General features: G+C 58.8%; 1 protein-coding gene across 3 annotated transcripts in view; it reads left to right on the top strand.

The window, feature by feature from the left end:
- Positions 1-12,398, top strand: part of NTN1 (netrin 1) — a 250,431-nt gene extending 238,033 nt beyond the window's left edge. For 2 of the 3 annotated variants that reach the window (XM_033184573.1, XM_033184570.1), the window contains exon 7: positions 9,382-9,804. In XM_033184573.1, the coding sequence (XP_033040464.1) occupies positions 9,382-9,710 (329 nt within the window). In that variant the 3' untranslated portion in view covers positions 9,711-9,804. Of the gene's footprint in view, positions 1-9,381 lie in introns of all 3 variants that reach the window. The other variant, XM_033184572.1, reaches the window with a different exon arrangement.
- Positions 12,399-13,924: the final 1,526 nt, after the last annotated feature.

Below are 13,924 nucleotides of genomic sequence, written 5' to 3'. Positions count from 1 at the left end.
GCCCCCCTGTCCAGGGACAGGACGCAGACCAGCCAGCAGCACGTGGCATGGTGTTTCGGAGGCTTGCTGACCCTTCCCTGGGGTCATTGGCCCCTGGGGAATCCTCTGATTTCCCCCACCAGATGTGACCCCCCCCTCCCTGAGTGCCAGCCCCATATGGAGGCCAGATGTGGAGCTGGGCCCGTGTGAGTCAGCCTGAGGTCGTGGAATGCGGGTGACCACCAGGTTGGCCAGGGAGGGCCAGTCGGTCCCCGTGACAGCTCGACGGAAAAGCCCCAGAGCCCACAGGAAGCTCGCTCTGGTGAGAGCCTGGTGGGGGCAGAGTGCTGCGATGCTGGGGCCTCCTGGCCCAGGCGGCTCTGGAGGGGATGCGGCCCTTCCCAGCACAGTGACTTGCCATCCCACAGAGGGGGAGCCTTGAGGGGAGAGGTGGGCCCCAGAAGGGCCCTCCCTGGGATCTGGGCAGCTTCCTGGCCCTCGTCTGCCCTCTCCCTGGAGCTTCCTCTTGTCTCTCCCGATGCCGTTTTCCTCTCCTCTGAGCATCCTGTTTTTAGGAAGGAGGGGTGGGGAGGGAGGGCTCTAAGGGGCCATAGAGGCATCTGATGAACGCTATCTCCTGCCCTTTTACAGATAGGGACACCAAAGCTCAGAGTAGGGGTGGGGATCTGTCCAAGGTGCCCGGAGTGTGCGGCTGGGGACACCAGGCAGGAAATGCTAGTCTTCTCCTGGCTCAGCCATGCCGTGTCTCTGACCACAGAGCACTCTGCTGACGCAGAGCGCAGGTGGGCATTTTGTGAGGTGTTCCGGGTGGCTCTCTCCTGGGATGAGTGCCTTTGGTACTGAGGACCTCAGTACCTCTGTCCTTGTTCCTGGGTTTCCTCCCCAAGGCCTGTCCCAGAGTCTTCACAAACCTGCCGGCTCAGCTCTGTGTGTGCTGGGCTCAGGCCTCTGAGATACCGTGGGGTTCCCCGGGGGGGTCCCCAGCCTCCCAAGAAGCCTACAGGAGCTTTGGGAGACATCTCTGCAAGCCCCGGCCCCTGAGTCAATTCATCCAGCAGCACTCAGCTCTGCCCCCGCCCTGCTGTGGCCCCTAGGTCTCAGCTACTTCCTTCAGGTCTCAGGGAAGCAGAGTTTGAAGATGACTTGACTTTTAGGAGCTGAGAGGAGTTCCGAGCCAAGATGCTCATCCCACACGGGACAGGGCTCCACACCCGAGTGGCCTGGAAATGCCAGCCTAGCTTGTGGAGAGGGGATGCTCTTGGCTGTCGGGCAAAGGGCTTGCTAGAGGTAGCACCTTGGTGGGGAAATGGGCAGTGTTTGAGAGGTTCTCAGCCAGGCCGCTCCCGCTCTGTGGGGTGGTATTAATCTACATCTGCAGGTCTGGTGGGCCTCAGGCTGAAGCACCCTCCACACTAAGCCTTCTGGGAGTCCCGGAGGGAGCTGAAGGTGGACTGGACTGAGCCCACACCAAGGGAGGCTGGATTTCCCACGCTCCCTCCTCTGGAGGCTGGGGCCCCATTGCTGCTGAGGGTGCCGGTGTTGGGGGGGGATGCTCACTGCTCCATCCTCCTACTGGGTGGTTCTCGATGGCATGTCCCACCAGCCCTGCCCTCGCCCATGCCTTTGTTGTGCAAGGAGCTGGTTGGCTGATCCAGCCAGCCTGGGAGCACTGGGGCTGAGCCAGAGGTGGGAGGGCCCCGGCGGAGGGGAGCACTATCCACCCTCCAGGATGACTCTGACAGCCATGTCCCTGCCTCTGGTGGGCCCAGCCCCATCAAGGGTCGGGGGGACAAGCATGGAATTCGGAGACAGCCAGGCTGTTTCAGGCTGTTTCAGTTCCTCCTAACAGGAGAAGGAGGCGGCTGCGGCTTCCTCCCTGGGCAGCAGGCTCTCCCCCGGGCTGCTGTGCTGGAGGCAGCAGCCCCCATGCCGAGGGCGCCCCAACTAGGGCAGGGCAGGGCCCAGATCCACTCCCCTACTTAAGCCTCTTGCAAAGAAGGGTGCCAGTCCCCTGATCTCTTTTCACTGATGAGCCTCGGGGTGCAGAGCTGGACAGGCCAGGCCTGACTGTGCCCACTTCCCAGGGGGACAGGGCTGGTCCCCTCCCCAGGGGTCTGGCTCTAAGACCTCCTAATGTCCTGTCCTCCGGGGACCCCCAGGTAGACAAATGGTTTCAGGCAGTTAACCCCTCTCCCTTTCCGGAAACAGAGCCCAAGCACCAGGACCTAGCATGGGAAACTGAGACAGCATCCACACTGCTTTCAGTTCTGTGAGAGAGGGCCATCCTGTTCTGTCTTGGGTTGAAGGGAAACCTTCAGCCAGCTCTAAGTTGGGTATCCTCATCTTGTCCAAGTCCTGCGGCAGGGCCCCGGCGGCAGGCACATGGCAGGAGATCCCTGAGGACGCCTGAGGGCAGCCGGTGGCAGTTGCCAGGCCTGGCCACAGTGAGCCTCCAGCCCTGTCTCGTTTGATGTAGACTAGGCAGGGGTCACAGTGACCTCCCCCGTCTCAGGTGTGGCGGCCCCTCGCAGTGACCCCCTATCCCAGGTGTGGCGGCCCCTCACAGTGACCCCCCCATCCCAGGTGTGGCGGCCCCTCTCCCACATTCCCTGGTACGGAGTCGGGAGAGGGCAGATGAGCATCACTGAGACCAAACCTTGGCTCTGGCGGCCCTTCCTCCCTTCGCAGGGCCTGGGAAGCATGTGCTCAGAGCTGCGTTTCAGGAAAGCAGCTGCAGCTCGTGACACGCTTTCCACAGCGGGAGATTTATGGGGCTGTGCGGCTTTCATGGTTTCTGTGGGGTTCCTATTCTCCCCCCCCATTTGTCCTGGCCTCTGTCTCCGAGGCAGATGGGTGACAAGCCTCCCCTAGCTGGACTGGCCCAACAGGAAGGTATGGCTGGGTGGGGGAGGGGTGAGGCTGACCACCCCAGCCTCCTTCAGAGGAGGAAGCTGCTGGGAGCCACTGGGGGCCCACCTCGAGCAGCCCATAAATCTATGAGACCTCCAGGAGGCAGGAAGCCTCCCCGCGGAGGTGTCCCACACACTCACGCCTTGCCAAGGAAAGGAGAAGGGCCAGCAGCCCCCCGAGTCTGTGCCGCGGCCACTCCCCCAGGGCCCAGCCTACAAGTTGTTTATTCCGGGCTGGGCCTTTCCTGCCATGTGTCAGTTCCCAACAGGCAGATGAATGAGCATCTGTAGCTGCTGCACCGGCCGGACAGCTTTTCTCCAACCTGGCCTGGGCGGGGAGCTTTGATCCCAGCAGGAAGTCCCCCAAATCTGCAAGGAGGGGCATCTGTCAGTTCCCATCTACTCCTGCCACTAACTTTCTGGGGTGCTGACAATGCAGGGTCCTCAGAAGGCCTAGAGCTCACAGGCTATGGTGGCTCCTGGGCCCGGACTGGAGCTGGGGAGGGAGGTTTTGGATGGACTGGGGTCTGGACAGAGGACAGGGCTCCCGTGGGGCAACAGGTTGCCCTCTGGAGGAATCTAAGCGGAGGCTGTGACCTGGAGTTCCCCATTCTTCAGGTTGCCTTTGATGGCCTGGTCATGGGTCAACACTGGGACTCTGAGGAAGTTGAGGTACCCCAGGAAGGAAGACCCAGATGCTCACTCGGGTACCTTGCACTGCAGCCAGGAACGCGGGAAGCAGCAGCTGAAAAGCCACCCAGGGCTGGACAGGCCAGGCATGACTGTGCCTACCTCCCAGGGGACAGGGCTGGTCTCCCCAGGGTCTGGCTCTCTGATTCTACTTCTGCCCTCCTTGACCAAGAGAAGTGCTCAAGGCACTCAGCCTGCCCCCTCGGCCGGAACCAACTCCACACTGCTGCTGGCTGCCCTTGGGGACCCTGCCCCCCACGGACCTGGCCCTCAGCCGCTTTCTCACCTCCTCGGAGCCACGGCCAGCCCTTCAGAGACCCAAGTGGGCGTCTGCTGTGGGGCGGAGGAAGGTGTGGGTTAGGGCAAGGGAAGCCAGTCCTCTTGGCTCACACTGCCCTGGTGACTGAGAGAGTTCTTGGCATGAAAGACCTTCCTGTGAACCCCAGAAATGCTGAGAGGGAGGGCCGCTGCTGCCCCACCCACCTGCAGCCTTGTTCCCCAAGCTCTGTGGCTGGCTGCAGGAAAGGAGGGTTTACTGCACAGAAGTGGGGTGGCCCATGGGCTGCAAAGGCAGGAGACAAAGCTCAGCCAGGTGCCTAGGCTGGGACAGCAGAGGCCACTCCTGGCCACCCTGGAACTTCACTCTCTCTCCTTGCTTTCCCTTGGGCATCTGCTCTAGGCACCCGCCTCCTCCCCATGGTGGAGCACCAGGGCTCAGTTACGCTTCCAGTCAGCCCAACCCATTCAGCATCCAGGGTTCCAGTTACCACGTCCCAGCCCTGGTTTTGTCTGCACTGACGGCAGATCCCTGCCCTGAGCAGAGACCGCTGGGAAGAGCACACCAACTCACTTGTAGCAGTGAGCTCTGCGGGCAGCAAGGGCTTAGAGGAAGGGAGGATGAAGTTGAGCTGTGGACCCTGGGATGCAGCTGTTGAGCACTTATGATAAAACCAGAAGCACCAGCAGGCGGAGGGCAGGCTCCCTTCCCCAGGAAGGAGGGTTGAGGAGCTCTGCTAACATCTGCCTCATTGACCTCCTTGTCTCCACTTCAGAGAATGGCCATTCTGGCTTAAGGTGCCAACGTCTTCCTGTACACCAGCAGTCCCTAATTTTTTTTTTTTTTTTTTTGGTTGTTTTGAGATGGAGTTTCACTCCTGTTGCCCAGGCTGGAGTGCAGTGGTGTGATCACTCACTGCAAACCCCGCCTCCCGGGTTCAAGCAATTCTCCTGCCTCAGCCTCCCCAGTAGCTGGGATTACAGGTGCCCACGACCACGCCTGGCTAATTTTTTGTATTTTTAGTAGAGACGGGGTTTTACCATGTTGGCCAGGCTGGTCTCTAACTCCTGACCTCAGGTGATCCCCTCACCTCGGCCTCCCAAAGTGCTGGGATTACAGGTGTGAGTCACTGTGCCCAGCCAGCAGTCCCTAATTTAAGGACTGTTGGCACACTTCTCATCTCCCTGGTCTGACCTCACCATCTGCCTTTCTGAGAGCAATCTCGTCTCTCTCCTTTCTGAATACATGGTGGGGGATCCTCAGCAGAGCCCCCAGTTCCAGCGTTGTTGAAGACAATTTTTGGGACATCAGTGCAAGGACAGTGGGAGTTCAGGCATGCTAAGGGCCGAGGCTAATTTAGCTTGGGGTGAGTTTCATTGTATGGGTGTGTCTTAGTTCTGGGCTGCTGTCACAAAACCCCTTGACTGGGTGACTGATAAACTTATTGCTCATAGTTCTGGAGGCTGGGAAGTCCAAGACCAAGGTGCCAACAGATTCCACGTCTGGTGAGGGCTTGCTCTCTGCTTCAGAAATGCTGCCTCCTTGCTGTGTCCTCACAGTGGAAAGGGCATGGGAACTATGCCCTTTTTTTTTTTTTTTTTTTTTTTTTTGGAGACGGAGTCTCACCCTGTCACCCAGGCTGGAGTACAGTGGTGTGATCTTGGCTCACTGCAACTTCCACCTCCTGGGTTCAAGCAATTCTCCTGCCTCACCCGCCCGAGTAGCTGGGACTACAGGTGCCTGCTGCTGCGCCTGGCTAATTTTTTATATTTTAGTAGAGATGGGGTTTCACTGTGTTGCCTGGGGAACTCCTGAGCTCAAGCAATCTGTCCGCCTCGGCCTTCCAAAGTGCTAGGATTACAGGCGTGAGCCACCGTGCCCAGTCAGCTTCTTCTATAAGGGTACTAATCCCATCCACAGGGTGAAATCCTCATGATTTAATCATGTCCCAAAGACCCTACTTCTTAATATTCTCACACTGGATATCAAGTTCCAACAGATGAATCTGGCGGGGGATACTAACATTAAAACCATGATAGGGTCTAAGAGGTCCATCCTTGAGGCCGTGTTCTAGGATGGGCAGAACTGCCCATAACCCACTGTGCCAAGCCCCCTGGTTGGGTGACATCACAGGTACATCTGGGTTGGGAGGGGCCCCAGGTTCCATGTAGCCCAGAGGTCCCCCTCATTCCTCACTTAAAGCCAGAGGTTGGTTGGAGGTGATAGCAGCCTGCTGGAGTGCTGTGTGGCTGCTGATGCTCGTGCTCCCAGACCTGCAGTGCAGGTCTGTCTGAGGTCACTGTTGAAATGCACATTTTGAATATTTTCAGCTGTATGTGCACGGCAGGGGCTTGGCCTATGCACTGCATGTGTAGCTCATACTTGGTGGGCTGCGTAATGTGTAGAGGGGTTGCCAAGGGCAGCGGAAATGTGGCCTTTTTCCAGCGTAATCATGAGTCCTACCACTACCTGCCCTTGCCCCCTGTGGCTAGGACAGCTCCCACCCCTGATGTTGCTGAGATCTGCTGGGGGTGGAAGGACAAGGGCTGGTTGCTTTCTCCCGACGACCAGTGTCCATTGCTCTATTCCTCTGGACTCTCGACAGCAAGGTGTCCAGGCGAGAGGGTACCTTTCAGGGCTTTGCCCTTGGTGTTAGGCCGTTAAGCAGGTCCCCTTCAGGCCTGTGTGGCTGTGCCTGGAGGTGCATAGGGGGCTGCTTTGGATGCCACACCTGGTTTCCAGGGCATTCACTGATGGGGTGAGGCTCAGAGATCACAGAGGGTTGGGCAGGCCTCACCGGCCCTTCTGCTGTGACCCCAGGGAGTGAGAAGGTCCCTGGGAGGCCTCTGCAGGAACTCTAAGGCTAGGCCTTCTCCAGCCAGCTCTTTCTCTGGGCTCTTCTCAGCAAACGTGAGACTCTGCCAGCTCTGCCCTTCTGCCTGGCCCTGAGCAGAGGCCCAACATCCCCAGAATCGTCAAGATTAATTGTATTAGCTTCTAGGGCTGCCAGAACAAAGTACTATGGACCGAGTGGCTTAAACCACAGAAACGTATTTCTCACAGCTCTGGAGGCTGGAAGTCCAAGATCAAGGTGTCGGCAGGGTTGTTTTCCTCTGAGTTCTCTCCTGGCTTGTAGATGGCCACCTTCTCGCGTCCTTACAGGGTCTTCCCGCTGTGCATCTCTGTCTTCATCTCCTCTTATAAGGACACGGGTCATAGGGCCCACCCTAATGACCTCATCTTAATTATACTTAAATGTTTTAAAATTGTAATGGGTACTTAATTATACTTTAAAGACCCTATCGCCAGGTAAAGTCATCCTGTGAAGCCCAGGAGGTTAAGCTTTCAACAGAGGAATTTGTTGGGACACCATTCAGCACACAGCACCAACAGATGCTCTGAGCCTGGGATCAAAGCTGTGCTCTCCCAGAGCCCCAGCCCAGGGTGCCTCCCACAGCGTCCTTGTTGGGCCACTCCAGCCCATGCTGGCTGGGGACACCATGGCTGTGTAAAGGGTCTGAGGTGTCCAGCACGGCAGAAACAGCCGTATCCTGAGCTCATTCGTATTCAGCTCAGTCCTGGGGAGAGGAAAGTGGGGCGCTCAGGGATGCCTGGGGTGGCTCCCCCATTGCTTAGCTAAGGGGCTCTCAGTTGCCACGGTGACCTCTGTCTGCACAGTCAAATACACTCAGCCCAGCCACTTCTCTGGGCTGGAGGGCTCCCCCCACCCCAGAGTTCACACTGACTGTTCAGTCCCTTGGTGACAAAAACATGGAAACGGTTGCCATGGCAGCCATTCTTTGGAGCCCTCGGACTGGAGTGCAAAGTTCAGGATGCCCAGGGACAGCTGAAATGAAAATATGGGAAAACACGCTTCCCTCGCCCTGGAAGGATGAGTCGGTTGGCATTCAGTGCTCCCCTGCGCCTGGCTGTCCCTGCCCCTCCCCATCCCCTGGTCCATGTCTGGGTACAGGGGGTTGCCCTGGGAGTGAAGGAGTAGAGTGGCCCCCAGAGATGTAGACAGAAGCCAGCCAGCATGGGAAGGCAGGCTGAGCTGGGGTGGGTCCATTGTCTGGAGTGGTAAGTGGGGAAGTGACCGCTGGGCGTTCCCTGGGGGACATGTGCTTGTGACTGCTGAAGCCACAGAGCTTGCCTGTGTCTTGGTTTCTTCAAGTTGCTGCTCCTTTCTCAGGAGGGCTCAAGTCTGCTTCACGGCCCAGCCTGGGGAATAAAGTGCTTCGCCTAGTGAAGGCTCCAGGGTGTGAGGGGTGGGCTTAGTGAGGGGAAGGGACCCTGCTCTGACAGTGCAGGGCAGGGGAGTGGGTGGATGGCTGTTTCTCTCGAACAGGGGTTGAGTACAGCAGTAGGCCTCTCCAGGTACCCCCTGGCCTGGGGGCAATGATCATGTGTCCACCTCCAGCAGGTCCCCAAGAAGGCTCCATGAGGCTCTGGTGACCTGAGATGCACCAACCAAAGGGTTCTGCAGTCAGGGTTGTTTGAGAAACCAACATATGTATACAGGATTCTTACGTTAAAGGCTCTGAAAAGTTCTGCAGTAAGAGCAAAGGTTCTCCTTTATTTATGTAACATCTCTTATGTTTGAAGTCTCCCTTACTATCTTGCAGAAATGACATCTGCGAACCTTTGTCCTCTGAGTCAACAGCATCTCACCACTTATGAGAAACGCATATTCCAGGGCCTCACCCAGATCTATTGAATCTGAAGCTCTGGGGCAGGGCCCAGCAGTGTATTTTCACAGGCCCGCCAGGGGATTCCGATGCATGCTCCATTTGGGGAAGTCCTCTACTAGGGAAAATACTGGCAGATAATTTGGAGTAAGAGGAACGGTCTGGGGACCTTGGGCAGCACAGAGGAAGGGAGGCCCCCTGGTAGGGATGGCTTAGACATGGGAAGCGGCAGTCCAAGGAGCCCGGAGCTCTGGAAAAGGCACTACAGCCACCCCAAAGGGTGGGTTCTCATCTTCTGCCCCTGAGCGTTGAGGACCCATTAGGGTTTTCTGAGACTGGTTGGAGGACCGGGCTGTGTGTGTGTGGAGTGCTATGAGGGGTGGTGTCAAGTGACTTGGATCTTTGGAGAAGCGCACCCCTGAGGAACCTCCCTCTCCCCCGCCAGCATTGCGCTCACCCGAGCACTTGCCCTGGGCAGACAGCTTGTCCAGAGTGCTGGGGGCGTGGGCAGCACCTGTAGGCTTCCCGGACAAAGTGGGTCTCGGCAAGGCCAGGAGATGGCTTGTCCCGACGGCAGTGCTGGGTGGCACCCTCAAAGCGTGGGAGGCGAAGCTTCTTGGAACAGCGGCCTTGGCCCTGGTGTTAGCAGGTGGGGGGTCTACGATCAGCTTGCCACCACTCACGCGCTCCTCCATGGGACACTCTCTGCAGTCACTTCCTGGGGCTGGGTCTCCTTTCCCTTCTCCCCAGGCCCAGGCAGAGGTGGACCTGGCCACAGCAGCTGGGGGCCCACCCGCCTGCCTGTGCTTCCTTGCAGCCGTCCAGATTCACATCCTAAAGGCGGACAAAGCGGGGGACTGGTGGAAGTTCACGGTGAACATCATCTCCGTGTACAAGCAGGGCACGAGCCGCATCCGCCGCGGTGACCAGAGCCTGTGGATCCGCTCGCGGGACATCGCCTGCAAATGTCCCAAAATCAAGCCCCTCAAGAAGTACCTGCTGCTGGGCAACGCCGAGGACTCTCCGGACCAGAGCGGCATCGTGGCCGACAAAAGCAGCCTGGTGATCCAGTGGCGGGACACGTGGGCGCGGCGGCTGCGCAAGTTCCAGCAGCGTGAGAAGAAGGGCAAGTGCAAGAAGGCCTAGCGCGGAGGCAGCAGGCGGGCGGGCGCCAGGGCGGGGCCGAGCGAGAGCGGGCGCCTGGGCCCGGCCGCCGCGGACTTGGCCCGTGAGGGCTTTCCCAGGTGGGGGGAGGGGGGCGGGGCCGCACGGCGCGGGGGGCGGGACCCTCGGCGGCCCCTCCCCCGGTCCCCACCCTGCGCGCCCCGGGCGAGAGCCGTGTGCGCGCGGGGCGGGGTGCGTCGCCGGCCGGGCCCTGGAGAAATGAGGACGAGACGTAGCTACCTCACGGGGCTCCTTCCAGAGCAGAGACGCGCTTCCCTGGGGCTGGGCGCGGCCGCCGTGGAGGGGCTGGGGGCGGGCGCAGAACCGCACAGCTGGGGCCGCAGGCACGGGGCGTGGATGGCGCGGAGACCGGGGACGGGAGGAGAACTGTGAATTCTCAGGCCCGCAGTCTGGGCGGGGTGCCGAGCACCAACCATACCACCACCCCACACGCGCAGACGGGATCCCCACTTTCTCCCCGGCCCCTTCCTTCTAGTCCCTGCGGGCCACCTGGCTGTCACAGCCGGGTCTGGCAGCATTTGGGGAACGGACAGCTCCTGTCCGGCCAGAATGCCCCAGGCGGCCTCTGTCTCCACTGCCACCTGCTGAGTGGGTCCTCCTGGGTGGGGTCTTGGGGTGGGGTGTGGTGGGCGGTTCACCTGTGGAGGGAGGAGAGGAAGCCCCTGCTGCCTGTCTCTGCCCCTGCCCAGCGTGGGGCTCGCCCAGGATTCTGGCCCATCCAGAGGGCAGTGGGCCCAGGGACACCCCTGAGAAGCCCAAGCCGGGTGGTCACCGCCTCATGCTGGAGCTGCCTGTTGGAGGAGGCATCGCAAACGCAAAACCTCCCAGAGAGTTTCCTTTTGGAAACTTGGAACCAGCCCCTTTTATGACATTTTCCAGGGGAGGGGGAAGGGGTACTGGCTGGGTTTACGGCAGTGACACTATTTATGTAATGACATCAGCTCCCGCAAGGCCCCTCAGCAATGTCAACAGCTGGAATGGGCCTGAATGGGCTTGGAGTCTGCAGGCTGCGAAGGCATTTGGGCCTGGCTTGGGGCAGGGGGCTTACTTGAGCTGGGATGGGGTTTGCTGGCTCAGCGAAGTACCAGAGTGCCTGAGCCATGGGTGGGCGGGGATGCAGGAGTGACCAGGTTCCTGGGGGCCAAGGAGGCCATGCTGGCTTCTCCAAGGAAAGGCACAGAGGCTGCCGGGCCTGCCCCCTACAGCTGTCTTGGTCTGGCCTGGGCCACACCTTGACGACCATACCTTTCCAGACAGCCTCTTTGTGGAGTCTGCCCGTGCCCTCCACTGTGCCCCAGCCCTCCTTCCAAAATCTCTTAGAGACACTGTCCTCAAGCAGGCAGCCCCTTTTGTTCTGACCTCCTCACACAGGGTCCATTCCTGTGCCCTCGGGCCTCCTGGCTCCCCGCCTTTCTGGGCTCTGTGCACTGCCCGGGCCTCTGGCCCACATCCTCACACCCGGCGCACTGAATTAGAGGCCTGGCTCCCCTCACAGTCAGGAAATTGGTTTCACTTTCCCGGCTCAAAAGGGTCATACCAAGTATGAAGCTCGGCCCCCGGTGGTCTGGCTTTCCTCTGCCTTCCCCGCTTCTGCCCGCATCACGGCTGCCATGTATTGGGCACCTGCTGTGTGCCAGGCACTTGACCCACATGCTCCCAGCTTGTACTCATGACAACCCTGTGGGACAGGGACCCGTTGTCGCCAGCAAGGAGACTGGAGTACACGTGCCCAAGGTCATGCTGCAAATTGGTGGCAGGACTGGGGCTCAGACTCCAGAGCCCGACTTTCTGACCAGGGGCCACGCTGGCCCTCACTGCACTCCAGCTCTGCAGCCCACCCGCCCAATCCCTGTGCATACCGGGAGGGTGCTTTTGGGGGAGTGACCACTGAGCCCCTGGCCCTGGTTACTGCCTCTTGAGGACACTGGCATCTGGGCTGGAGAACAGGAGCCCAGGGTGGGGTAGGGCATGGGGACTATCACATCTTCAGAGGGGCAGAAAAGTGGGGGACACAGGGACGGACTTGCCAGACGGCAGCTCCAGGTTCCAGGAAGGCAGGCCTTGGCTGCTCTGAAGAGGTGGTAGAAAGGTGTTTTGGCTGCCTCGGGGTGGTTGGAGAGACTCCAGGAGAGACTGGCAGAGATGCCTCAGGGGCAGGGCGCAGACAGACCTGCCCTGGCAAGGGGCATTTGGCTTTCCTGAATTCAGCCTAAGGCTGCAAGACAGGGCCCCTCGGATGCCCAGTGTGGTCTACTGCGTACCATTGACATCACAAGGCACTACGCTGCTGGGGCGGTTGTCCTGTTTGTCTATGCCAGTGTGGGTTCTTCACTCTGCCCAGAAGGGCTGTGGCAGGCCCACGATATCCCACCCTGGGTCTCACCGGTGTCCTGTGAGGGGCCTGCACTTGTGGTTTCTGAGGCCCCCTCGGCAACGGAGCCAGCGACGCGCCAAGCAACAAGGCATCTTGTGGAAAATTCAGCCAGTGTCCCGCCCATCCCTTCAGCTCGGCACCCCGAAGGGCACAGGCTGTCCACCCAGTGGCCTGGCTCTTGGGGAATGCGTCAGGGTGACCAGATTCACCAGGCTAGGGGCCAGGTCACGGTTGGGATTGTACGGTCATCATGAGCTGCCTTTCCTATCCACACACCCAGCCAGAACCCAGCCCACCACTCCCGAGTGCAACCCCCGGCCTCTGCGGTGAGCGCTATCCTTGGGAAAGCACCCTTCCTCCACTCCTGAGCCCCACTCCTAGGAGCAGAGGGAAATGGGAATTGAGGTGTTCCGGTTTGTACAGTTAGGAAGGGATGTAAAACGGAACTAGATTTGAAGAGTATATTAACCAGAATTGTGCTATGTAGGTGTCTGAAGAAAAACATACCAGATTAGTCTTTGTTTTTGAAACGGCTTCCCCAATTGTCCTTTTTCTTAGCAGCTGGGTGGTCTGGTGTCCCTGACAGCTGCGTGCCTGCTCTATGGATGCGCAATAGTGCCGAAGATTTGCGGGGGAGGACATAGGGCTGCCCCCGGGATTCACCTGCTGGCTGTGGTCTCTGCCCACTGCATCTGTCCTTGGAAAGCAGGGCAGGAGGCAGCATCCCCAGGGGCCTCTACGTGGGAGGGATGGACACCTGGGGTCACAGCCCAGGGAAGCTGGGAGCTGCTCCAAGGCCCTGGAACTCGGCCTCAGTCGCGGCATGCTGGAGAGGGGTACGGACTTTCTTGGAGTTGCCCCAGGTTGGAATGAGACGGAACTCAAGAAGAGACCCTAAGGGACTGGGGAATGTTTCCTACCTTCAGGAAAGTGAAAGACGCTTAGGCTCTCAACACTTAAAGGACGCCCCCTTGAAGCCCAGAGTGTGACAGACTAGACCCATTGATGGGGCCACTGGGCCATGGTCCGTGGACAAGTCATTCCTGTGGGCCACAGCCACGGTACACCCGGGGGGATCAAAATGTGGACTTGTGGGGTCTCGCCCCTGCCAAAAGCCAAACCAGTCCCACTCCTGTCATTGGACGTTTCTTCCCATTCCCTCCTCCCCCCAAATGCACTTCCCCTCCTCCCTCGGCCCCTCCTGTGTTTTGAATTTCTGTTCACTCAGAATTGTAAATGTTTAGTTGTGACCACGACGTATTGTTTGCGTCAATGTCCCTTTCCAATGCATACTAATATATTATGGTTATTATATATGAATATATTTAATGACATGGAAAAAGTTGTGGATTTTTTTTTTAAGTTTCCTTTTTTTTGGGCGGGGGGGCGGGTGGTTAGAGTTGTAATGGACCCAGATGGAACTTGTAACGTGGGCCTCACATGATAGAACTAAATTCAGATATCATTAAATAAACTCTTGTACACTGTGCCGTCTCGCAGTCTTGATTGGTGGGCTGTGGGTGGTGGGTGTGTGGGGAGGCAGGGGAAGGATGGAGTTTTCGGGGAGTTTGAGGACTATGGCTTCAGGCCGAAGAACTCCCGTGCAAGTCAGCGCCCGGGTTTTACCCAAAGCCTCAGAGACAGAGCCCTAACCCCCTAAAAGGCAGGAAAAGAACAGTTTTGCTTGGAATGTCCTAGGGGGCTTGCTGGCCGTGAATGCTGTTTTGAGCTAAAAGGCTCTGGAATGGGACAGTCTGTATTGCGGGCTGCAGGAAACCACTCCAAGGAGCCATCCTCGCCA

The sequence above is a fragment of the Trachypithecus francoisi genome, unplaced genomic scaffold (genome assembly GCF_009764315.1).
Source record: "Trachypithecus francoisi isolate TF-2019V2 unplaced genomic scaffold, Tfra_2.0 Lachesis_group20, whole genome shotgun sequence".
Taxonomy (NCBI): domain Eukaryota; kingdom Metazoa; phylum Chordata; class Mammalia; order Primates; family Cercopithecidae; genus Trachypithecus; species Trachypithecus francoisi.
This window is presented reverse-complemented; position numbering and strand designations above follow the sequence as displayed.